We start from the raw sequence: 27,503 nt of genomic DNA, 5'->3' as shown, positions 1-27,503 counted from the left end.
GTTTCAATTTGATACAATGATACATAATATTTAGAGTAAATTTATGAATGGCCATCAATATTTTACGGTGCTTGTTTTTTATCACTAAATCTTTAAAACTTGTAATAGGGTCACTAAATTTTTAATTTGTTTTCACAATGATCATTATCGTTAATTGTTGTTAAGAAATACTGACATGACATATTAGAGTCATCTTATTCCTCAAAAATCATAAGTTTTTTGGACTAATCAATAGTTGTCGACCTTTTTTTGCTTGAATCATCACCATTTAATTTTTTATAATCGTTGTTGCCTCTAAATAGTACATCCACCAATCGTCATACTCAAGTACTTTATCATCTTTTTACGATCTTTGAACTATTAATCAACACCATTTTATTCAAATTCTGAACACCACAATCACCATCAATGACCATACCAACCTTGAGACACTATCACAAATCTCATTCGATTATTGCTCATAGTTAAAACCATCGATAGCAACGAACATGAAACAACAAAAACAAAGTGGTAAAAGAAAAGGAAAACATGCATTTTGATTTTGGAGAATTTATGATGAACAATGATCTTTTAGTTAAATTATAATAACATAGTTTGATTTTAAATTGATTTGACGGTTAATAATGACAAATAAAAAATTTAATTTTTAAGTCCAATTGAAATTTAAGAAGATTATAATATTTTTCGACGAGTTTGGATTGGTGAAAAAGAAAAATATTTTGATAACTTTTTAACCGAAAGAATTATCAAACGAGGAAAGAAATATAGTATCTACCAATCAATATTTCTTAACAACAACCGACAACGGTGATTGTAATTGGAACAAATTAAGAATTTAGTGGTTATAGCGTAGGTTTTAGAAGTTAGAGATCCAAATATAAGCATTCTAAAGTTTGTTGTAGTTAACGCAATATTTAACTGTTTGTTTTATATAAATATAGAAGCGTTTTTTATTCGCTATTCATGTCCACTCACTAGTGCCCGTCATTGTCAGTGTGAAAGTAAGAAATGAAATTCAATCACGATCCAATATAATTATTACTGTTATGGATGGAAAGAGATTCATCACCAGTGGAAAATTAACAATTTATCTAAGATTTTTTTTCTCTCTAGGAATTGTGCTTGTAGATTCACAGTTCATTTCTTACCGAATATTGTGAATGTATAGATACATTTTGAAAATTACCACCAACATGAAAATTGTGATTGTAGATTCACAGTTCATTTCTTACCGAAACTCAAATATAAATATTTCAACTCCGTTAAAACTATTCTACGGATTCGTAAAAGACCGAACAGTCATAACCAAATAACCAAATGCAACACCACCAAAGGACTGAAGGGTAGATTGCTAGAATAGAATGTGCCACAGTTTACAGCCTTCTCCCTCTTCTACCACCCTTCCTTCGGGTGCTGTCCGTGGGGATCGGAGTAACATCCTCTGAGAACATAGAATAACAATGTAAGGCTTTGACAATAATATGCAAAACATGGTTGTTTGTTTCCCACCATTTTAAAATACTAAGTAGTTGTTTATAAGAAAAGGCCTTACCGATCCGGCCGATTTTCATTCCAGATCGAGCAAGGGCCCTGAGAGCAGACTGAGCACCAGGACCAGGGGTCTTGCTTTTGTTCCCTCCCGTAGCACGTAATTTGATGTGAAGTGCTGTAATTCCAAGTTCCTGCTCAGCATGAAAGTTTACAATTCCTCAACAACAACATAATCATATCTTCAAAGTCTGCAGTAATAAATTAACATAGTTTTATGTAAAGAGACAATTCAATGTTTTTTTTCTTAATTGATAAAAAACAAATGGATTTGTATATGACCTTGCATCTCTGGGAAACATCTTGTGCCGCAAGCATAGCCGCAGAAGGTGAAGATTCATCCCTGTCAGCTTTCACCTTCATACCACCCAGAATTTTTCAAGAATTTCAAACTTCATTTTCAGGAAAAAAAAAATTCAAAGTGTTATGAAAGGTTATTCCAACTATTCATTTCCCTTGAAATACACAAATCCAAAAGCTATGTCTAACACGTGGTTGGATATGAGTAGCCTCCAAATATATAGAAAAAGTTGAAAAATGAACATACCCATGTTAGACATATACTTTATCTGAATTCTGAACTCACTAGCTCCAAAGTTCAATTCTTTAAACTTTATAAACACTTCAAATTATCACCTAGCTTTATTAGGAGGGGACCATGGTTGCTTGTGTAGACACACTTTATACGACCAAAATATGTTTATATGTATTATATATATAATTATATATATTGTATATTATTCTTTTTTAAACTAACACATTTTACATTTTTATTTCTGTGTCAGGCCCAAAATTACATTTGGCCCAGCAGAATACACATTGGTCCAACTCAGACCCAACACGCGCAACCCAACTGGAGCTAGGGTTTCCAGAACCCTAGCAGTTTCCCCCATCCAGCGCCGCATGCTTCCTTCGCTCAAGGACTCCTCCACGCCGAAGGCCTCTTATCCTTCACGTCTCCATGCTTCTCGGCAACAAACCAACAACGTGCATGTGGAAAACAACAAAGCATTAATGTTCCATTAGGACTTAAGCATGTAATCTAAAATTAGGTTTTTTATTTTAGTATAAATAGGCTTGTAATTAACACAATAAGGGGAGGATTTACACTGGATTCACACACGAGATCACTGTGTAACAACCACTCACACGCAATAGCCAAGAAGGTTCAAGCACTTGTAAGGATTTTCGAAAAAGATAATAAGAAAAAGAATTTTTTTTTTCTCGAAACCTTCGAGTCTAGATCTACTCCCGAGGCTTCATTTTTTGAGAAAGTTATTTGGATCGTTGGAACGAGTATACGAAGGGCTTCAATAAAACCGGAACTTTTCATATTCTATCGCCGGCGAGCGGCGGTCGACGCCGGAAACGGCGGCCGGAATCTGGGTTTTGGAGGCGGCGCTCATGTGTTCATCAAGAACACATGAACTTTCGAGAGAAAATCAGAGAAAGGGGGAGGGCTGCGGCGAGAGAAGAAGAGAAATGAATTTTAAAACGTTTTTTTGGTTTAAATACACGACCCGCCAACCCGAATATAACCCGCGTGTCAACCCGACCCACATCCTTGACCCTCGTGTTTCCTACTTTGAAAAGGGTAAACTATACTTTTGATCCTCTCTGTTTTTTAAGATCTCAATATGAACCCCAAATTCGGTTTTTTTAAACTCAATTTACTTTCGAACTTGACATTCTGTTTTGATTTTATTTAATTCTGGTCCCTTATTTATTATATATATATTTTTTATTTATTTCTTTTCGTTAATATGTATTATTAAAATATATATATATATATATATATATATATATATATATTATATATCGTTTTATATGTATATATTTGTAACAATTTGTTTATAAACCTATTATTATTGCACGTATATCCTAATTAACTTTGTTTGATTATTTTTCTATTATAGTTTACCATTATATATACCTATGTATACGATTAACATTTTCTTCGTTTTTTATTGATCTTATTTGTTATTTACTTTGCATTATATACGTACATATTCTTAAGTTTTCCTTTCATTAATTCGTTTTGTTTTTTTTTATTCCATACATGTTTTCTTTAATTTGTTCCTTTCTTTTCTGTACATATGTTTTATTATTGTTCTGTTTTATTTATTTTCCTTTTTGCTTTTTTTTACCTATTGTCGTTTTTCATTACTTGATTTCAACTAGTCGATTTAATTTCTTTTACTTTACCTAACGCTACTCGTAACTTTTTAAGGATGCATTTTCAAATTCATCAAGGGTAAGTTTTGGAATCGTTTTTTTACCTTTTAATTTAAAATTACAATTTTCTTACTAAAAGACAACTGGAAATTATATAGTACCGAAAGGGCAGTTCAAGGGTGCTAACCCTTCCTTGACTGTAACCGACTCCCGAATCCGACACATCTCTGGTAAAACGCAGATCAGGTAAGAAATAGGGTATTCGATCAACCCATTTGTTTTAAATAAATGATCGGTGGCGACTCTAATCCACATTTTTCAAGTCGAAGCCCAATTCCGGGGCCCAACCGAAAGACGGTTCCGACAGCTTGGCGACTCTGTTGGGGGCACAGGTAAGCGAGTCAGGCTAAGGTAATTTCCAGTTGTCTTTTTAATGAAAAGGGTAAGTTTGAACTTTAAGGTAACATTTCGATCCTTATTACTTACTTTTGATTATATTTTTTCGAGTAAATAGTTGGACTGACCGTTTTCTAATGATTTCAGCTTTCCAAACATTTTTCATCTAAGGCTCTAAACCCGAGCTCCGAACCCGTTTTAAGTGGGGGTGAAAGCGACGCCTTCGTGTGAATTTATTCACCGTATGGGCCTAGCAAGTAGCCTTCGGGATTCATATACCTTATGCCTTCGTGTGAATTTATTCTCCGTATGGGCATAAGGGAATGTGTCCTCTCGAGTTTAACTTAGTCCACACAAGCCTGTGATGGATTTCGGACTAAGGGTCTGGTCGGTCCAAGGGGGCGCCAGCAAGGAGAACTCGAGTACCGTTTTTAGAACCTAAACCGGGAGACTTTGAATAAATAGAGCCTACCCCAAAACCACATTTCAAAACCTAGGACATTTCTTTCCTAATCTTTTTTTGTGTCCTTATGTTTTTTCCTTTACCATTTTTTTTATTTCTATTTTACTAACCTTTTTGCCTTTGTGTTTGTTTAAAGCATTTGCATCATAACAAGAGGCCATTGATCCCTAAAAAGGTGTTTATTAAAACTCAAATAATCTGAATTCATGGACAAAGGTGTTGTAATACAAGAGATTGAAAACGCTGAGGCACGACTATGGTCCGAGAAGACTCAAAGTGAAAAGGGAGACAGTCTTCAAGGAAGCTATGTGTCAGAGTTGGTTCGCTATACCCCCATCAGCCTAAAACAGAACAATGTACAAGAGCTTCGAGATATTTGGGATAGTTGGAAGAATGATCGGAGACAGAAGTTCAGCCAACGGTACAGTGACATTGCACTCTTGCTTCATGTTAAGACTGATGAGCCCTTAATCAGAGCCATGGTTCAATTCTGGAACCCGGGATATAGTTGCTTCACTTTTAACCAAGAGGACATGGTGCCCACCATCGAAGAATACACTACACTGCTGCATTGTGAAAGCATCAAGCTTGAGCGAGCCTACATTAAACATATCAAAAACCAGCCCTTCAAGAATGCACTGGCCAAAGTTGCAGGAGTAGATGAGAAATGGGTAATCGATCGGACTCAGCGTAGAGGCAGTGGAGAATGAATTGAATGGATCCACATAAAGCAACTAATGAAAAACCACCCTGATGAGTGGAAGACTATAGACCTTTTTGCACTGGGTCTGTACGGTTTGATCATCTTTCCGAAAGCTTTGGGGTGCATTGACGCTGCCGTAGTGGAACTATTTGAGCAACTTTCTAAACGAGTTAACCCAGCACCAGCCATCTTGGCCGAGACCTTTCGATCTCTCAACCATTGCCGAAGAACTGGCGGAGGAAGATTCACCGGGTGCATTCAGTTCCTTCAGGTCTGGATTCACAGCCACTTCTGGAGGACTAACGGGGTTGCCTACCGCCGTTTCAGCACCACCTATTCACCTCTAGGTGAATTTATCACCTTAAAATGGCATGAAGGCGCCTCGAAGGAAAAATGGATGAAGGTCTTTACGTATCTTCAGGACCGGGATATTGTCTGGAGAGCCCCCTGGCTATTTCTCGGTGACGTTCTTTTCTGATATGGTGACTCTGACACTGTGACCTTACTTGGACTTTGGGGAGCCGTCGGGTATGCTCCGTTATTAGCACTTAGACAGTATGGAGCACGCCAGTTTGTCCCAGCAACATGCGGGTTGGCTAGGTCAGAGTTTGAGTATCACGGCGACAGCTATAAGAAGATGATCAAAGAAGCGGCCGATTCGTGGAGGAAAGTATTCCGGATGGATGTTGTAGCTGCCAGAAGCATGCTCACTCCGGATTATGTGGAGTGGCGAAGATTAAGAAAGAATGACAACATCCTTGTGCCAGACTGTGATGACACCCGAACCATGGAAGAACATCTCAGGCATGTCCCTTCTGAACTCGAGATAGCCAAGACCGAGTTTGAAGCAGTGAATAGTGAGCTGAAGCAAAGGATAAAGGAACTTGAAGCCGAGCGCTATCAGTGGAAGCTAGATGCTGACTCTCAGAAAGACCAGGCAAATAAACTGGAAAGAGAACAGAAAAGAGTATGTTTTGAGTTCGAAGACTTGAGAAAGGGGTATCAAGATAAGGTCAAGGATAACGCCAAATTGAAGGTAACCTCTGAATACTGGAAAGACGAAGCTCATAGCCTGAAAAGGAAGTTTGAGGGGCCTGATGAGAAAGCTTGGAAGGAACAGATGAAGACTGCCCAAAGACGCTTGGCAGATAGTCAATATCAGAACCAGTGCTTGAGAGTTCGGGTAACTGACTTAGAGAAACAGCATGAGAAAGATGGCAAGACGATAGCTGAGTTAGAAGCTATTGTGGATGGGTCAACAGGCAAGCAAACGAGCTTCAGATAGTGCCCTTCGACGGAGGATTACAATGGCGTTTCCGTTGGGAACAAGCACAGCGAAGGGTGAGGGTCTGAGACGCAACCATCCGAGATTTCCTGGATCAAGTGCAAAAAGCAGCCCGTCATCTTCACGGCCTAGCAAGGGAAGCTGTTGTGGTTCGACAAGGCATTCAACCAGTGACAGATGAAGGCAGAAGACTTGTCAACCTACTGGAAGTTGTTCGGGGTCTAGAGGATTTAGTCCGAATGTACCTTTAATCTGTTTTTATGTCTCTTAAAAGATAATACATTTTTGTCTGAACGAGGGTTATTTATAATAATGAACACTTTTCTGGATCAATGCCTCCAATTGCATACATCATGCATTTTATATTTCATGTCTGTTTATTTTATATTTTTCCATGTTTTTACATTCGTATTAACCAACAGAACATGTCTCAGACACCAAGCATACCTCCACAAGCTCAAGATACACATCATCCGCACAATACCCGAACAAAAACGAGACAAATAGAGGTCAGAATGGAAAAACTTGAAGAGAACATGGCCAAACTGCAAAAAGAACTGGAAGATAGAATGGCTCAGAACAGTAAAAGCACCCTAGAGTCCATCATGAAAAACCATGAGTCTTTGGTCGACCAAATTGTGGCCAAGTTATCGGGTTTACAACAAGCTAGTGCAGCGTGGGCAGGTTCCTCTGAGGGGATAACCATATCACCAACCCCGCAAGTGGTTATCTCACCCGGAGTATTACCTGGGGACTTATCCGCTATTAAAGGGAAATCTGTATTACCTGGGAACTCATCCGCTACCAAAACAAAAATTACACCTACTGTTAAGATACAAACTTCTACGATCATCCCTGACAATCATCCGGATGATTATCATGTCCCAGATTTTGATGAGGAGGACAAAGCCAGAAAGATGGAGGAGAAGATAAAGATGTTAGAAGACCAACTGAAGATAGTAAAAGGGGATCATGACTATTATGGGGTAGATGCGATGGAGCTAAGCCTGGTTCCAGATTTGGTGCTCCCGCCAAAGTTTAAAATCCCTGAGTTCGAGAAGTTCGATGGGAACAGCTGCCCCTCAGCCCACATCACTATGTTTTATCGGAAAATGACAGGATATGGGGGAAATGACCAACTCCTGATCCACTGTTTTCAGGAGAGCCTATCCGGTTCAGCTATCTGGTGGTACAACCAGCTCAGCCGAACTCATGTTAAAACATGGAAAGACTTGGCCAAGACTTTCTTAGAACAATATAAGCACATTAATGATATGAGACCAGACCGAGTTATGCTGCAGAATCTAGAGAAGAAGCACAATGAGAATTTCTGACAGTACGCACAGAGATGGAGGGATTTGTCTGTGCAAGTTCATCCACCCTTGGATGAAAAGGAAACGAGAAAACTATTTGTACAGACCCTGAAGGCACCCTACTTCGGGCACCTGGTGGCAATTACATCAGGAAGCTTCTCTGATTTAGTCATGGCTGGTGAGATGATCGAATTAGCCATCAGGCAAGGAAAGATTGAGGGAGGAGATTGTAACATCCGCAATACCGGGTTAGTGACCAAATTGTAAAGTTTCAGAATTTGGTGACTAAAGTATAAGAATGAAATAGTTCAATGATTATTGGATATATATGATGAAGGTTAATTAGTAATTATTAAAGGAAATTAAGGGTTAAATGGTCATTTGACCAGAAAGATTTTTATATTCCTTTTTAAGGGTAATATAAACGTGGGATATGTGAGAACCATCCAGAGTGCTCTTCTCCTTTCTTCTTCTTCATACGTGGGAGAGCAAGGCAAAGGTAAGTTTAATTTCAGTTGGTTAATTCTTGAGTTTTAAGCTTAGTTTTGATTCTTTGGGTATTAAATAAGCTTAAGAAAAGCTTATATGGGATTTAAACAATAAGATAAAGGAATTATGAATGAATTTGCAATATGAGTTTTAAGATGAAATTTTGATATGGTAAGGTTTTTGAAATTCTAAGAATGAATTTGATTTGTCATCAATCTAATTAAGAAGTATGAAGTGTTAGAATTGGAATTAGAACACATTGAAAATTTGGTATGATTCTTGAAACTCATATGGAAGATAGGATTTTGAGGTTTAAGATGAAATAAATGAATATAGATTGGTTTAAGTATGTGTACTAGAGTTAAGAATGAAAAGGGGATGATATATGAAGTGTTTAAGAGAAAATGAAGTAATTTTCGGGTTAAAATGTGATTTCTGGGCAAGGGGAATCGGTACCCATTCAAGGGGAACCGATACCCCCTCAAACGAACATGGAATTCCAGAATGCCAGAGGGGAACCGATACCCCCACAGGAGGGAACCGATTCCCCCTAAAGGAAAATGATAATATTGGTTTAATAAGTTCGTTTAAGTTGCTAGTATCCAATTAAAAGGTGTAGGTATCTAATGATTGCCTCAAAATGTACATTTATGTATATTCTACGCATAAAGCAATTCCGGAACGTTTGGCAAGTAAGATCGATCAAGGGGAAATATAAGAGATTGGAATTGACTAGTGAGGCCAGGTGAGTGCATATTCAATAGTATACGATGTGCGATGGGAATAAGACTTGCGATGAGTCTATTTCCTAAAGTGTTACACATGAATTCATGATTAAAGGCATGAGTGGAATATGCATGTATGTATGCTTGATTATATGGATTGATCTGTTCTTTTATGTGTTAGATGATAAAGTATAAGTAATTACATAAGAAAGGTTATGAAGTTATATGAGAAGATTATAGGAGTTATATGAAATTGATTTAAGTAAACAGATTAGATTATATATATAAAGAAGTAATAGAAGTGAGATGTGTGTATAAGTCTGCCATAGATGAATATGAATACGAATTATAAGAGTGCTATATGATTTATATTAGGATAAATCGTGAGGATATATATATATATCTAAGAGAAGGCATAAGAGTAAGATATAAGCAATGTGACTATAAGTATATGTGCTCTAAGTGATATGACTTATAGGTATTTCTATTATAATGTTACATGATATGTTATGTATGTTAAATGAATTATGTGATGGTATAAGAAATGATATGAAATATATATATTTGAAAACAAGTACATGTTATGAGATAAGACCTACGACTATAAGCTACGTGAAAGTGTTCTAGGTGTTTCTATATATTATATGAAGTATATGATCTTATGTGAATAAGATATGATAAGTATGTTTACATGAATAAATGTGATTGGGTGAGAAATGATAGAATTATATGAAAACATGATAAACGTGACATGTGAATTATATGGAAATGATCTACGTGTAAGTGAACTACGTGATTATGTGATAATATGAAAAGAAGCTATGTGATACGTGATAAGGGAAAGTGAATTACAAGTTTATGTGAATATTTGAAATGAAATAAATGATAACGCCCATGTTATGTGTCATGAGAGCTAGGGGTATAGTTGGCATGCCAAGAGTCGAGGGTTTACCTATGTTCTACGGAACATATGGACAGTTTTACCTATGTCTTTCGAGACATATGGACAGTATACCTATGTTCTAAGGAACATATAGACAGTTTACCTAGGTTCTTCGGGACCTATGGACAGTTACCGAGGATCTTTATGACCTCTGGACAGTTACCGAGGATCTTTATGACCTCTGGACAGTTACCGAGGATCTTTATGACCTCTGGACAGTTACCGGGGTCTTTGTGACCTCTGGATAGGTCCTTCGGGACATTTATATGAGCTGTGGTGACAGCATAGTGGTGCACAACCTCAATAGACTCACATATCTACAGTTCTCACAGGTGCACATGAGCTAATAAGAGATAACATGGAATGTACTGTATATGATATATGTGTGTTAGTGATTATTGTATATGCTATAAGATATATGATATGAGCTTAATTGATTATATGAACAAGAGAATAGAAATATGAAAGGTGATAATATGATAATGATAGGAAAGAAGATAATTATATGTATGCATGGATATGTATATATATATATATATATGAAAGGTGCATAGTAGGAATCATTACATGTATATGTGGGTATGACGCTTGTATGTGATATGTTAGTAGAAATTGTTCAAGCATGATTACGAGTTAGAGTTTTATTATATGTTTTATGCCTCACTAAGTCAACGACTTAGCGTGTGATTGTTTCACACGTAGGTTACAGAAGTGAGAAGAGTAAAGAGCTAAGAGGAGCAAGACAGGTCAGTTCTCCTTACCCAATTGTCAGATCAGAAAATATATGTACGATATATAGAGTGTAGTTGGCATGTAGTCTAAAGATATAAATTGTATGAACTCTGATATATTTTGTAAACGTTTTGAATAAGTTAAATGTTATCTAAGTTTTTGAATTACTCACTATTTTATACGAATAAATGGTTGAAAAGTCAATGTGACACTTCGGACTCTTATCCGGGTCGGATACGGGTTGGGGGTGTTACATTTAATGGTATCAGAGCTATGGTTTAGCTGATTCTTGGCATAAACCGAAGTCCAAAGTGTAATAAAAGATGTACATGCCAACATAGATTGAAAAATTTCTGATCTGATGGTGTAAGGAATAGGCTGTCTTGCTAATAGAATAAGAATAGTTTAATACAGTAGAAATCCGATCGTGATAATTTCGAAATAAGTGAAAGGTGATATTCCTGATTGTGATAGCTATTCACCTGCCCTGGCCAGGCAGGATGAAGAGCGGACACCTCAGGAAATGCCTAGTAAGATCAAAAGTTGATTTCAGAAAGCTGAAATCATATCTGAATAATGATAGAAAGTTTTCATCGTTTGGAATCGAAAACACGATGTAGAGTAGTTTTGCTATTATGTGAATAAGATAGAAGATGGTGAACGGGTGTCACCATAAGAATGTTAAAAAGATCTAATGACGTGATGATTACGTATAGAAGAACTCAAGGATAAGTGCATCAGTGACAAGTGTATAAGATGTATAAAGTCAGTGCTTATGAGTTTGAAACAAAGTGATAGTATAGCGCATAAACAAGAGTATGTTTATGATAAGGGTTTGCAGTAGAGATGGAAAGAGTTAGCATTGGCTAACTAGAGTATGTGATAAAAATGTACTGGAATTATAAGATTATAAGATATTGTCAGGATATGATAACCATATCTGCAATGGATCTGGATACAGTTGCATATTTGGATCATAGTAATGTGGTATAGTAAAGGAAAAGGAAGTAAGAATTGGTATATTTAAGTAAAGCTGAGGATTGATAAGAAGAGTTTGAGAATATGTATATCGATGATCAGATTATAGGACACATGAAGTCAGAATGTTGAGATAATTTAGATTGGAAAGGATGTATATGATTGGTATAATAGGGCTTGTGCCCTAGATTGAACGAAAGTTATTATATAGCTGTCAGAGTAAAGGTGCTAGAGTTATAAGATTGGAGGAAAGATAAAGTGGAGTTAATTGATTATGATGTGAATTTGAATATAGTTGTATATTCTGAGCAGATAGCTATGATGTAGAAACTGGGATAAGTATTTGCATGGAACCTTCAGGAAGGAAAATACAAGTATAAGAAATGATAAAGAATGAAATTATGTATAAGAAATGGGTTATCAGAGTAATGAGGATACAATGAAGATTGGTACATAAAGATGAGTATAAGTGATAAGACAATAGTATGTGAATATGAAAGGAAATATATGATTTATGTATAAGGAGGAAGGAATAAAGAAATGAAAGGGATTGATTTAAAAGAATCAGATACGATAAATATGGAAGTACAGAGGACAATTTTGATATAGAAATAAGACAAGTGTGCAAGGTAATGTGAAAATATTGTTTGACTCCTTAAAGTATATGTTTAATCACATTGAGGAAGATTTAAAGTTGTGTTTTGGTCAAACGATGACGAAATACAAGTTTGGTATGGTTAATGTTGATATGATAAGCAACAGAGGATGATTGTATAAACGAAAAAGATAGTCGGAAAACTAAAGGATTAAAAAAAAATAAGTTTCTGATGATGATAAGAAAGAATAAGTCAGGGAAGCAACATAAGAACATTATAAGATATGTTATTACTAAGATGTTCAGTGAAAAATTCGAGGACGAATTTTATTAAAAGGAGGGGAGATTTGTAACATCCGCAATACCGGGTTAGTGACCAAATTGTAAAGTTTCAGAATTTGGTGACTAAAGTATAAGAATGAAATAGTTCAATGATTATTGGATATATATGATGAAGGTTAATTAGTAATTATTAAAGGAAATTAAGGGTTAAATGGTCATTTGACCAGAAAGATTTTTATATTCCTTTTTAAGGGTAATATAAACGTGGGATATGTGAGAACCATCCAGAGTGCTCTTCTCCTTTCTTCTTCTTCATACGTGGGAGAGCAAGGCAAAGGTAAGTTTAATTTCAGTTGGTTAATTCTTGAGTTTTAAGCTTAGTTTTGATTCTTTGGGTATTAAATAAGCTTAAGAAAAGCTTATATGGGATTTAAACAATAAGATAAAGGAATTATGAAGGAATTTGCAATATGAGTTTTAAGATGAAATTTTGATATGGTAAGGTTTTTGAAATTCTAAGAATGAATTTGATTTGTCATCAATCTAATTAAGAAGTATGAAGTGTTAGAATTGGAATTAGAACACATTGAAAATTTGGTATGATTCTTGAAACTCATATGGAAGATAGGATTTTGAGGTTTAAGATGAAATAAATGAATATAGATTGGTTTAAGTATGTGTACTAGAGTTAAGAATGAAAAGGGGATGATATATGAAGTGTTTGAGAGAAAATGAAGTAATTTTCGGGTTAAAATGTGATTTCTGGGCAAGGGAATCGATACCCATTCAAGGGGAACCGATACCCCCTCAAACGAACATGGAATTCCAGAATGCCAGAGGGGAACCGATACCCCCACAGGAGGGAACCGATTCCCCCCTAAAGGAAAATGTTAATATTGGTTTAATAAGTTCGTTTAAGTTGCTAGTATCCAATTAAAAGGTGTAGGTATCTAATGATTGCCTCAAAATGTACATTTATGTAGATTCTACGCATAAAGCAATTCCGGAACGTTTGGCAAGTAAGATCGATCAAGGGGAAATATAAGAGATTGGAATTGACTAGTGAGGCCAGGTGAGTGCATATTCAATAGTATACGATGTGCGATGGGAATAAGACTTGCGATGAGTCTATTTCCTAAAGTGTTACACATGAATTCATGATTAAAGGCATGAGTGGAATATGCATGTATGTATGCTTGATTATATGGATTGATCTGTTCTTTTATGTGTTAGATGATAAAGTATAAGTAATTACATAAGAAAGGTTATGAAGTTATATGAGAAGATTATAGGAGTTATATGAAATTGATTTAAGTAAACAGATTAGATTATATATATAAAGAAGTAATAGAAGTGAGATGTGTGTATAAGTCTGCCATAGATGAATATGAATACGAATTATAAGAGTGCTATATGATTTATATTAGGATAAATCGTGAGGATATATATATATATCTAAGAGAAGGCATAAGAGTAAGATATAAGCAATGTGACTATAAGTATATGTGCTCTAAGTGATATGACTTATAGATATTTCTATTATAATGTTACATGATATGTTATGTATGTTAAATGAATTATGTGATGGTATAAGAAATGATATGAAATATATATATTTGAAAACAAGTACATGTTATGAGATAAGACCTACGACTATAAGCTACGTGAAAGTGTTCTAGGTGTTTCTATATTATATGAAGTATATGATCTTATGTGAATAAGATATGATAAGTATGTTTACATGAATAAATGTGATTGGGTGAGAAATGATAGAATTATATGAAAACATGATATACGTGACATGTGAATTATATGGAAATGATCTACGTGTAAGTGAACTACGTGACTATGTGATAATATGAAAAGAAGCTATGTGATACGTGATATGGGAAAGTGAATTACAAGTTTATGTGAATATTTGAAATGAAATAAATGATAACGCCCATGTTATGTGTCATGAGAGCTAGGGGTATAGTTGGCATGCCAAGAGTCGAGGGTTTACCTATGTTCTACGGAACATATGGACAGTTTTACCTATGTCTTTCGAGACATATGGACAGTATACCTATGTTCTAAGGAACATATGGACAGTTTACCTAGGTTCTTCGGGACCTATGGACAGTTACCGAGGATCTTTATGACCTCTGGACAGTTACCGAGGATCTTTATGACCTCTGGACAGTTACCGAGGATCTTTATGACCTCTGGACAGTTACCGGGGTCTGTGTGACCTCTGGATAGGTCCTTCGGGACATTTATATGAGCTGTGGTGACAGCATAGTGGTGCACAACCTCAATAGACTCACATATCTACAGTTCTCACAGGTGCACATGGGCTAATAAGAGATAACATGGAATGTACTGTATATGATATATGTGTGTTAGTGATTATTGTATATGCTATAAGATATATGATATGAGCTTAATTGATTATATGAACAAGAGAATAGAAATATGAAAGGTGATAATATGATAATGATAGGAAAGAAGATAATTATATGTATGCGTGGATATGTATATATATATATATATATATGAAAGGTGCATAGTAGGAATCATTACATGTATATGTGGGTATGACGCTTGTATGTGATATGTTAGTAGAAATTGTTCAAGCATGATTACGAGTTAGAGTTTTATTATATGTTTTATGCCTCACTAAGTTAACGACTTAGCGTGTGATTGTTTCACACGTAGGTTACAGAAGTGAGAAGAGTAAAGAGCTAAGAGGAGCAAGACAGGTCAGTTCTCCTTACCCAATTGTCAGATCAGAAAATATATGTACGATATATATAGAGTGTAGTTGGCATGTAGTCTAAAGATATAAATTGTATGAACTCTGATATATTTTGTAAACGTTTTGAATAAGTTAAATGTTATCCAAGTTTTTGAATTACTCACTATTTTATACGAATAAATGGTTGAAAAGTCAATGTGACACTTCGGACTCTTATCCGGGTTGGATACGGGTTGGGGGTGTTACAGAGATTCTAGTAAGAAGCCTCCCATGAGGAACAAGGAGCGAGAGATCAATAACGTCATCACTTATAATGCTAACAAGGGAGTTACGATCTCGGGTCCAAATGCCACAGCAGTTGTGCCATCCGGTACTTCCAGACAGAATCAAAGAGAACCGAGAAGGGAAAGGGAGAGGGAACCAATCGATACCATTCCCATGACATACAAAGAGCTATACCAACAGCTCTTTGACACTCATGCAATGTCACCTTATCCTATGGATCCAATGAAGCCCCCTTATCCGAAATGGTATGACGAAAACGCTAACTGCGAATATCATGGCGGTGTGCAGGGGCATTCTATTGAAAGTTGTCTCGCATTTAAGAGGCTAGTACAACGGATGCGGAACAAGAATTGTATTACTTTCGACTCCGGAGCACCAAACGTCGCTCAGAACCCCTTGCCCAATCATCAGGAGACAGGAATCAATGCAATTACTACTGAAAGTGGCAGGAAAATCAAAACCAGTGTTTCGGAAATTAAAACTCCTTTAGCTTGGGTATGGAGCCAAATGGTAAAGGTGGGGCTTCTTGCACCCTATCCCGATGCAGCGAGAAATAAAGATGGTAACCGTTGTTGTTACCACAACAAAGAAGGGCATAAAGTGCAGGATTGCCCCGAATTCAAAACATTAGTCCAGCTCATGATGGACAAGAAAGAGCTGGAGTTCTATGAAGAAATTCAGGATTCCCCAGAAGCAGACATCTGTGCTACTGGAGAATCATCAGACAAAAGATTCGGCAGGGGCAGTCCTTTGATAATTACCCCTAAAGGAAAGACGACAACAACAATGCCAACCAAGGTGGTTATTACAGCACCTCGACCTTTTCAGTTCAAGGACAATCGGCAGGTGCCGTAGAAGTACGGATGCCAGGTAAGCACTTCCAAAGAATGTGACAGCAAAGTGGGGCAAAGACCAATATAGCCCTTCAAGGAAGACGTACTGGCTATCGATGAACCTATAAAAGAGGAGGAAGCTAAAGAATTCCTCAAATTTATGAAGCATAGTGAGTACAGTGTTGTAGAACAGCTCCACAACTTGCCAACACGCACTTCAATGTTGGCACTTTTGTTAAACTCAGAAGCACATCGGGAGGCACTGTTGAAAGTCCTGAATCAAACGTTCGTGCCACAAAACATACCAGTCAGCAAGATGGATCGACTGGTTAACAATATTCAAGCTGATAATCTCATCTCATTCTCAGATGATGAGATTCCATCCGGTGGGAGAGGTCAAACAAAGGCATTACACATTACTACCTACTATAAGGGGCATGCTTTACTAAGTGTTTTACTCGACAACGGATCAGCCCTGAACGTAATGCCTTTGGTTATATTGAAGAGACTGCCAATAGATACCTCACATATGAGAGCATGCCAGAATATGGTCCGAGCATTTGATGGCACCAAGAGAGAGGTTATCGGCAAGATCGAGGTACCACTAACCATCGGACCAGCCACCTACAATGTCGAGTTTCTGGTGATGGATATCATGCCTTCTTACAACTGTCTTTTGGGAAAGCCTTGGATCCACCAAGCCGGTGCAGTACCATCCATGCTGCACCAAAAAGTAAAATTTGTGATTGATGGAACCTTGGTGATCATAAATGTAGAAGAAGATATCGTGGCAAGTGCGTCCACGGATGCTCCATACATCGAGGTAGATGAGGAAGTGGTAGAATGTTCATTTCGTTCTTTAGAATTTGTAAACGCCACGTTCGTGGCAGAAGGAAGAAAGATTCTTATACCCCGACTCTCCCAATGCACCAAGATGGAGATCAAACAAACATTGGGACGTGGTGCCAAAACCGGAAGAGGATTTGGGAAGTTTCTACAAGGAATGATCAATCCAGTCCCTCCTATTACAAAGATGGATCATTTTGGGCTTGGTTTTCAGCCCAATCATCATGAGAAGAGGAAGGAGATCCAAAAGAACCGAGATAGAAGAATAGCCAGGCTGACTGGAAATGAACTTCAATGGGAGCCCATGACATTCCCGCCTCTTTACCATACATTCAAGTCAGGTGGTTATGTGTTTGAAACTACCTCAACAGATTTAGAAGCGGCTTTGGAAGATCTGAGCATCAATGCCGTAACCACTGGAAATGTCGATAATGGAGATAAATCTGGGATGTGCCCTCTGCCACCTGGGTTCATGCCTAGTCGTTGGTCGGTCGAAGAACTACCTGTGGTCTACAAGAGTCTTTCAGAGTAATATTCGAATTATCCCTATTTGCCTATACCCGGGGCAATAGGTGATCTTTTGTAAGAGTGGATGAACATTTTGTTTAAGTTTAATAAAAGATGCTATTTCTTTCTTTCTTTTTTTTCATGGCAAACAAATCATTCTTTTAGTTCTTTTTGAATTCATTATCTATTTCTTTCATTCTAATACTTCATTACCTTTTGCTCTCGAATTTAATTCTTGACCATTTCGTGTGGGATATTTTTCTCTCACGCATACAAGTTTTTCTCTTCCCTCAGGTCTCAAGATAACGATAATGTAGGCACTGATGATCCTGATCCGGAGGTGGATTTTGAATCAGCCATTTGTCTCGGGGAATTTGATGAGTGCGAAAATGAAGAAGAGTGTAACTTACCTACCGAATTGTTGAGAATGGTAGAAAGAGAGGATAAACAGATACTGCCACATGAAGAGACGATCGAGACCTTGAATCTAGGGACTGAAGAAGATCGAAGGGAGGTTAAAATTGGCACCACACTTTCGAATGAAGCAAGACAAAATCTGATAGTCTTACTTCAGGAGTACAGAGACGTGTTTGCTTGGTCGTATCAAGACATGCCGGGGCTAGACACAGATATGGTAGTTCACAAACTGCCAATCAAACCAGAATTCAAACCTGTGTAGCAAAAATTGAGAAGAATGCGACCAGAAATGCTCCTTAAGATCAAGGAAGAAGTCAAGAAGCAATTCGATGCCGGTTTCCTTCAAGTGGCCAAGTATCCGGAGTGGGTGGCCAACGTAGTGCCAGTGCTGAAGAAAGATGGGAAAGTACGTATGTGTGTCGATTACCGGGACCTTAACAAGGCAAGTCCCAAGGACAACTTTCCTCTACCACACATAGACACTCTGGTGGACAATACAGCCGGGAACGCCTACTTTTCATTCATGGATGGATTTTCGGGGTACAATCAGATCAAGATGCATCCTGAAGACATGGAGAAGACCACTTTCGTCACAATGTGGGGAACTTTCTGTTACAAAGTGATGCCCTTCGGATTGAAGAATGCTGGGGCAACTTATCAGAGAGCCATGGTGACCCTGTTCCACGACATGATGCACAAAGAGATCGAAGTTTATGTTGACGACATGATTATCAAGGCACAAACCGAGAATGAACATGTCGAGAATCTGAGGAAGCTCTTCCAGAGATTGAGAAAGTTCCAACTGAAACTGAACCCTAGCAAGTGTACCTTCGGGGTAACATCCGGAAAGTTATTAGGCTTTATAGTCAGTAGGAGAGGCATTGAGGTCGATCCTGATAAGGTTAAGGCTATCCAGAATCTACCACCACCACGAACACAAAAAGAGGTCTGAGGTTTTCTGGGCAGACTAAATTACATAGCTCGATTCATCTCCCAGTTAACCGACAAGTGTGACCCAATCTTCCGCCTCCTCCGAAAGAACAACCCTGGAGCATGGGATGAAAGCTGTCAGTTTGCATTCGAGAAAGTAAAGGAGTATTTATCACGCACTCCTATTTTGATGTCCCCCATCCCGGGCAAGCCTCTTTTCTTATACCTGTCTATATTCGAAAATTCGATGGGTTGTGTCCTAGGCCAACATGATGAGTCTGGAAGAAAGGAGAAAGCCATATACTACTTGAGCAAGAAGTTTACAGATTGCGAGGTCAGATATCCTCCCATTGAGAAGGTTTGTTGCGCTTTAGTCTGGGTTACAAAGAGACTTAGACAATACATGTTGTATCACACTACGTGGCTGATTTCCAAGTTAGACCCTTTGAAGTACATGATGGGTGTACCTGCTCTGTCTGGAAGGTTAGCCCTGTGGCAGATGCTCTTGTCAGAATTTAATATCGAGTATGTGAGCCAGAAAGCCGTAAAAGGAAGCGCCATATCAGACTTCTTGGCAAACAGAACCGAGGAGAACTATGAGCCGCTGGACTTTGATTTCCCAGACGAAGACTTAATGGCTATATCCTTAGAGGAAGCAGACACTTCAACAGACAATTCCTGGAGAATGTATTTCGATGGTGCATCAAATGCATTAGGACACGGCATCGGGGCAATATTGATCTCCCCGGAAAGGAGTCACTACCCATTTACCAGCAGACTAAACTTCGATTGCACCAATAACATGGCAGAGTATGAAGCATGCGTTCTGGGAATTCGAGCTGCACTGGGGCAAAGTATAAAAACCTTGCGGATATACGGAGATTCAGCCTTAATAATCTATCAGCTCCGTGGGGAATGGGAAACCAAGGATGTAAAGCTGATAGAGTACCGGAAGCTAATACTAGATATGCTCAAAGAATTCAATGAAGTCACCTTCCACTATGTACCAAGAGAAGAAAATCAAATGGCTGATGCCTTAGCCACCTTGGCAGCCGCATTCAAGGCTGGCGAGGAATCTGAAATGACACCAATTGATATGCAGTCGTATGAGTACCCAACTCATTGTTACCAAATCGAGGAGGTGAAAGACACTAAGCCTTGGTACCATGATATTCTGCAATACATCAAGCATCATAATTATCCAGAAGAAGCCACTGAAACTGACAAAAGAACCATTAGAAGGATGGCAGCCGGATATGTCCTTGACGGGGAGGTCTTGTACAAGAAAAGCCATGATCAAGTCTTGTTAAGGTGTGTCGATGCAGAAGAAGCAAAAATGATTGTGGAAGAAATACATGACATAGTTTGTGGAACACATGCGAATGGACACATGATGTCAAGACAAATAATGAGATGCGGTTATTTCTGGTCCACACTGGAAAGTGATTGCGTCAACTACGCTAGAAGGTGTCATAAGTGTCAGATTTACGGAGACAAAATAAATGTTCCACCCCATCCGCTACATGTGATGACGTCACCTTGGCCTTTCTCTATATGGGGGATGGACGTTATCGGGCAAATACGCCCAAAGGCTTCAAATGGTCATCAGTTTATCCTTGTGGCAATCGATTACTTCACAAAATGGGTAGAAGCTGCATCATATGCCAGTCCACTATTTGCAAGTTTCTAAAGAAAGAGATCATATGTCGGTATGGTCTACCGGAGAGGATCATCACCGATAATGCTACAAACTTGAACAACAAAACGATGAAGGCTGCCTGTGAGCAATTTAACATAAAGCATCACAATTCTACAACCTACAGACCAAAGATGAATGGAGCAGTAGAAGCAGCAAACAAGAACATTAAAAAGATAGTGGAGAAGATGACTGAAACCTACAAAGACTGGTATGAGAAGTTACATTTTTCTTTGTTCGCCTACCGAACCTCGGTACGAACCTCGACTGGGGCAACTCCATTTTCACTCGCTTATGGAATGGAAGCAGTTCTTCCCATCGAAGTAGAAATCCCATCGCTCCGGGTCTTGACAGAAGTCAAACTAGATGATGCGGAGTGGGTGCAATCCCGATACGATCAGTTAAATCTGATAGATGAAAAGAGGCTGAAGGCCATTCACCATGGTCAAATCTATCAGAAACGAATGATTCGAGCACATGACAAGAAGGTGCGCCCAAGGATATTCTGTGAAGGAGATCTGGTGCTAAAGAGAATTTGGTCAGTCCAGAAAGATGTCCGAGGAAAATGGATGCCAAATTGGGAAGGACCTTATGTCGTGAAGAAAGCCTTTTCCGGAGGAGCGCTTGTCCTGACTGAAATGGACGGACCAGAATTGCCATACCCCGTCAATTCGGATGCAGTCAAGAAATACTTCGCTTAGGATAAAAACCTGAGAGGGCGTCCTAAGTCGAAAAGACAAAGAGAAAAAACAAAAAAATGAAGAAAAAAGCAAAAGACGTTTAGGGTGAAAACCCGAAAGGGCGCCCTAGAAAAAAAAACGTTTAGGGTGAAAACCCGGAAGGGCACCCTGAATAGGAAAAAAAAAAGAATAAGGTGGGTTCAAGATGAAAACCCGCAAAGGGCGTCTTGCAACCAAGGAGGGGTCCGAATTGAAAACCCGAAAGGGCAATTTGGATATTGACTCAAGAAATCCATACAGTGGAAACATCCCGGCATTTGAATCTTCTACCAGTCTCAACAAGTCAGAGAGAGGTTGCGCTCTCCTAGACATTGTCGCATTTTCAAAGACCTTTTGGAAAAGGCTGCATTCAAGGTCACCTGACGACTTTTTCAGCTCAGAAGTGCCCACTTTATCGATATCTAAGGCATTCATTTACACCTCATCATGTATTCATTTCCCGGAATGTTTGTCATGAGTTGTTTGTTCTTTTTCCATGAATAAAAGACAATCTTTTTCTCTAAACCAATTCCTTTTGAGCATCTTGGATTGAGCTTAAACTTAATGATTATTTACTTTTGCAAAAGATGGTCGTATATTACTGTACAAAGATTCATTGGAAAGTACAGGTACTTGGAAGCCAATCGAGGCTCAGGCACATACTCGGGATGGTCGAGCAGCATTTCTCAAGTCAAAAAATAGAATGTGCACGTCTGATTTGAACATTTGAAGAACTCAGAACTCGAAGATTCCAGAATCAAGGTTCCAGAAAAACAACTGGAGATTGAGATTTCCCTTCGGAACCCAAAAATAACACATGTGGCATATGCATTTTAGGCATACCTAAAGGCATGGCATCTATCTCATCACATATGCATAACTTCTTCAGGTTTTAGCTAGAGTCAATTTCAACTTCGCAGCGAAGGATATTGAGCTCAAAGCTACACAATCAACTCGAGAGTAGATTTCAACTTCATGACGAAGGGTATCTAGCTCAAAACCAAATTTCACGATAGAGGGGTCTCCACGGTTTCGACTTCACGGTGAAGGGAATCGTGTCCACCCGCAACATACAATACTTGGATTTCAACTTCACGGCGAAGGATATTCAAGTCAAGGCTCAACTTCACGACGAAGGAGCCATCCGCGATTTCAACTCCACGACGGAGGATATCGTGCCACTCAAGACAACACAAGTTCAACTTCACAACGAAGGGGCCGCTGGTTGTCAACAAAATTTCCCAGTGTCAGACAACACAAGTTTAACTTCACAACGAAGGGACCGCTGGTTGTCAACAAAATTTCCCAGTGTCAGACAACACAAGTTCAACTTCACAACGAAGGGGCCGCTGGTTGTCAACAAAAATTTCCCAGTGTCAAACAACACAAGTTCAACTTCACAACGAAGGGGCCGCTGGTTGTCGACAAAAATTTCCCAGTATCAGACAACACAAGTTCAACTTCGCAACGAAGGGGCCGCTGGTTGTCAACAAAAATTTCCCAGTTTAAGACGGCACAAGTTCAACTTCACAACGAAGGGGCCGCTGGCTGTCAACAAACAACTTCCCCAATTTCAGAGCCAATTTCAACTTCACAGCGAAGGATATTGGACTCGAGACAACGCAAGTTCAACTTCACAACGAAGGGGCCGCTGGTTGTCAACAAACACTTTCCATTTCAAAGTCAATTTCAACTTCACAGCGAAGGATATTGGCCTCGAAACAACGCAACTTGCATTGGATTTCAACCTCACGACGGGGGATATCCAATTCTCAGGCTCAACTTCACGACGAAGGAGCCATATACAAATTCTAACTTCACAAACAGATTGACTCATGACGAAGTACCTTGAGCCCGGAGACTATTCAAAGACCATTTTGAGCTCGTTTTCAACTTCACGACGAAGGATTTCGTGCTCAAAATTTTCTAGCTTTGACTCAACCTCATGACGAGAGAGTCATTTCGACCAATTTCAGCATCGAATTTCAACTCTACAACAGAGGACATTCGACATAGATGGAAAGTGTGTCTTTAAATCTTTGCCCTATCCCCGTTGCACGACTATGGGCAAAGAGGGGCAGCTGTAGACACACTTTATACGACCAAAATATATTTATATGTATTATATATATAATTATATATATTGTATATTATTCTTTTTTAAACTAACACATTTTACATTTTTATTTCTGTGTCAGGCCCAAAATTACATTTGGCCCTGCAGAATACACATTGGTCCAACTCAGACCCAACACGCGCAACCCAACTGGAGCTAGGGTTTCCAGAACCCTAGCAGTTTCCCCCATCCAGCGCCGCATGCTTCCTTCGCTCAAGGACTCCTCCACGCCGAAGGCCTCTTATCCTTCATGTCTCCATGCTTCTCGGCAACAAACCAACAACGTGCATGTGGAAAACAACAAAGCATTAGAGTTCCATTAGGACTTAAGCATGTAATCTAAAATTAGGTTTTTTATTTTAGTATAAATAGGCTTGTAATTAACACAATAAGGGGAGGATTTACACTGGATTCACACACGAGATCACTGTGTAACAACCACTCACACGCAATAGCCAAGAAGGTTCAAGCACTTGTAAGGATTTTCGAAAAAGATAATAAGAAAAAGAATTTTTTTTTCTCGAAACCTTCGAGTCTAGATCTACTCCCGAGGCTTCATTTTTTGAGAAAGTTATTTGGATCGTTGGAACGAGTATACGAAGGGCTTCAATAAAAATCGGAACTTTTCATATTCTATTGTCGGCGAGCGGCGGTCGACGCCGGAAACGGCGGCCGGAATCTGGGTTTTGGAGGCGGCGCTCATGTGTTCATCAAGAACACATGAACTTTCGAGAGAAAATCAGAGAAAGGGGGAGGGCTGCGGCGAGAGAAGAAGAGAAATGAATTTTAAAACGTTTTTTTGGTTTAAATACACGACCCGCCAACCCGAATATAACCCGCGTGTCAACCAGACCCACATCCTTGACCCGCGTGTTTCCTGCTTTGAAAAGGGTAAACTATACTTTTGATCCTCTCTGTTTTTTAAGATCTCAATTTGAACCCCAAATTTGGTTTTTTTAAACTCAATTTACTTTCGAATTTGACATTCTGTTTTGATTTTATTTAATTCTGGTCCCTTATTTATTATATATATATTTTTTATTTATTTCTTTTCGTTAATTTGTATTATTAAAATATATATATATATATATATATATTAATTTTTTTATATATGTTATATATATCGTTTTATATGTATATATTTGTAACAATTTGTTTATAAACCTATTATTATTGTACGTATATCCTAATTAACTTTGTTTGATTATTTTTCTATTATAGTTTACCATTATATATACCTATGTATACGATTAACATTTTCTTCGTTTTTTATTGATCTTATTTGTTATTTACTTTGCATTATATACGTACATATTCTTAAGTTTTCCTTTCATTAATTCGTTTTGTTTTTTTTTATTCCATACATGTTTTCTTTAATTTGTTCCTTTCTTTTCTGTACATATGTTTTATTATTGTTCTGTTTTATTTATTTTCCTTTTTGCTTTTTTTTTTACCTATTGTCGTTTTTCATTACTTGATTTCAACTAGTCGATTTAATTTCTTTTACTTTACCTAACGCTACTCGTAACTTTTTAAGGATGCATTTTCAAATTCATCAAGGGTAAGTTTTGGAATCATTATTTTACCTTTTAATTTAAAATTACAATTTTCTTACTAAAAGACAACTGGAAATTATATAGTACCGAAAGGGCAGTTCAAGGGTGCTAACCCTTCCTTGACTGTAACCGACTCCCGAATCCGACACATCTCTGGTAAAACGCAGATCAGGTAAGAAATAGGGTATTCGATCAATCCATTTGTTTTAAATAAATGATCGGTGGCGACTCTAATCCACATTTTTCAAGTCGAAGCCCAATTCCGGGGCCCAACCGAAAGACGGTTCCGACACTTGCCACCCCCATCAATTTTCAACCATTATTGCAAGAACGACAAACACAAAGGAAAAAAAAGAGATACAATTGGCAACTAAATGATACGTTTAGAAGAGCAATTCAGATATTTGCTTACCTGTAATACGAACCATGGTTTCTCTTCCCGACAAATCAGTCACATGCTGGAATTGTAATAATAGTATAATATCAAAAGAAAAAGAAACAAATTAAATGCACTGCTAAGAAGATGACATCAATATAGCAAGCAATACATACCAAGTAAAATAATTCACTTATACAGACTGAAAGACTTTACAACTTACAATGAAAGTGTCATTAAACGATGCAAAACTGTGAGCAACACCAAAAACATGCTCTCCTTCTCTTACAGTAGGCCCAAGGGTCAAAGTCTCTTCCTTTGGCTCCCTAACCTTTCTCCTCGACTATAAAATCGTCAAAAATGAAGAGTTTATGTAAAGTATAAATAGAAGTAAATCCGCAAAGTCCGTATAAAGAAGTAAAACACCATTACTAGCCATGGCGAACATTTAGCTAGACTTGACATATTGAACACAATATGTATGAATGTTTCAAAATCTACTTAAGACAAATTATTTACATATTAAGATTTATACAAATACAAAATATCTTAAATAGAAAACCTATACATACACGAATGATCAAGTCAACATTTAGGCATTATAATACTCTGCTAAATAGGACTATGATTTACACAAAATATCATACATGAAATGCTAAATAATAGAATTGCAAACAACAATGGACAGCGAAATCAAGTGTTTGTTTCGATTAAAATAAAAGCGTTCACGACATAGAGTGAAATCTCCACTAGCTCCTCCATTTTTCATTCACTTTTTCTCGGATATCAAATTGATCGCGATAAGCTAAAGATTGACATAAGAAAAACGCCATATTTCTCCGTTTGCTCGCTAGTTCTCTCGGCAGCCAAACAGAAATTTCTAAGCAAGTTCAAATGCATCGAATGTATGACTAAATCTTATTCAAATAGTTTCGAGTATATCAAAGAAATTCCAAATATATATATATATATATATATTAAATAATCTAACGGTTTGTTCACCATGGTTCGAAGATGGCAGAAGATATGAAGAGTAGAAGCGTCGATAGAGTGAAGGAAGTGGGCTTTCAAACTAAACGAAGAATATGAACATAGCTTGAAGATTTGGCTTTATATACAAGCGGAAGGGGTAGGGTTTTAGGGTGGAAATTACTTTAATTTCACCATATGGTCCTTAATTTTTTTTAGTTATTTTAAATGATCTTTTTTACTGGAAACTAGCTATTTTCTATTTTGTACCCTATTTATTTTTAAGTTTTTTATTACTTAATTAATTTGTAATAAAGTAATATATATTGTTTCGTTTAATTTTTATCTCGATTCATTAACATTAATTTTGATATCAACATGAGTTGGTTCAAGTGGTAAGCAACTTGGTATCGTGTAAGCAAGATCATGAGTTCTAGTCCTTTGTATGCAGAAAATCTCTATTAAGAGACTCACCTATCAAAGCCAGATATGCGACGCGAGTCGGTCCAGATTAATCAAGACGAAACCTTAGAATCGGAAGACAACAAAAAAAACATTAATTTTGATCGTTAATTTGATGAAGAAAGTGATGTCAAATGGTATTATAAAATTTAACTTTACAATTAATGTATTTTATCAATTTTATATTAATTCAGAATATTTTAATACATTTTTAATGTTTAAAAATGAATAATTTTATTTTTATTTTAATGTAAAATAATTTAATAATTTGTAGCATCGTCTTGTTGGTTGAAAATTTAAAAAAAAAAATCAAAGGGATGGGATGACTATAAAGTGAAAACAATACTACGTTTTACAATACAAAGGTTGAAAATAAAAAGTTACACACCAAAAGCAAATGAAAACATTCATGCGGCTTTCTACAACA

At 37.6% G+C, this 27,503-nt stretch overlaps 1 protein-coding gene across 1 annotated transcript; it reads right to left on the bottom strand.

Moving 5' to 3' along the window:
• Positions 1-1,270: 1,270 nt before the first annotated feature.
• LOC120189212 (40S ribosomal protein S14-like) lies at positions 1,271-26,788 on the bottom strand. The gene is made up of 6 exons (XM_039192529.1): positions 26,648-26,788; positions 25,869-25,988; positions 25,682-25,727; positions 1,831-1,916; positions 1,553-1,682; positions 1,271-1,441 (listed from the first exon to the last, which is right to left on the bottom strand). Exons 1-6 carry the CDS (start codon positions 26,648-26,650, stop codon positions 1,374-1,376), a joined length of 453 nt encoding a protein of 150 aa, XP_039048460.1. The 5' UTR covers positions 26,651-26,788; the 3' UTR covers positions 1,271-1,373.
• Positions 26,789-27,503: the final 715 nt, after the last annotated feature.

This window comes from Hibiscus syriacus, unplaced genomic scaffold (assembly GCF_006381635.1).
Source record: "Hibiscus syriacus cultivar Baekdansim isolate YM2019G1 unplaced genomic scaffold, ASM638163v2 tig00116954_pilon, whole genome shotgun sequence".
NCBI classification, from domain to species: domain Eukaryota; kingdom Viridiplantae; phylum Streptophyta; class Magnoliopsida; order Malvales; family Malvaceae; genus Hibiscus; species Hibiscus syriacus.
Note: the sequence above shows the minus strand (reverse complement) of the source record. Positions and strands in the feature narration are given on the sequence as shown.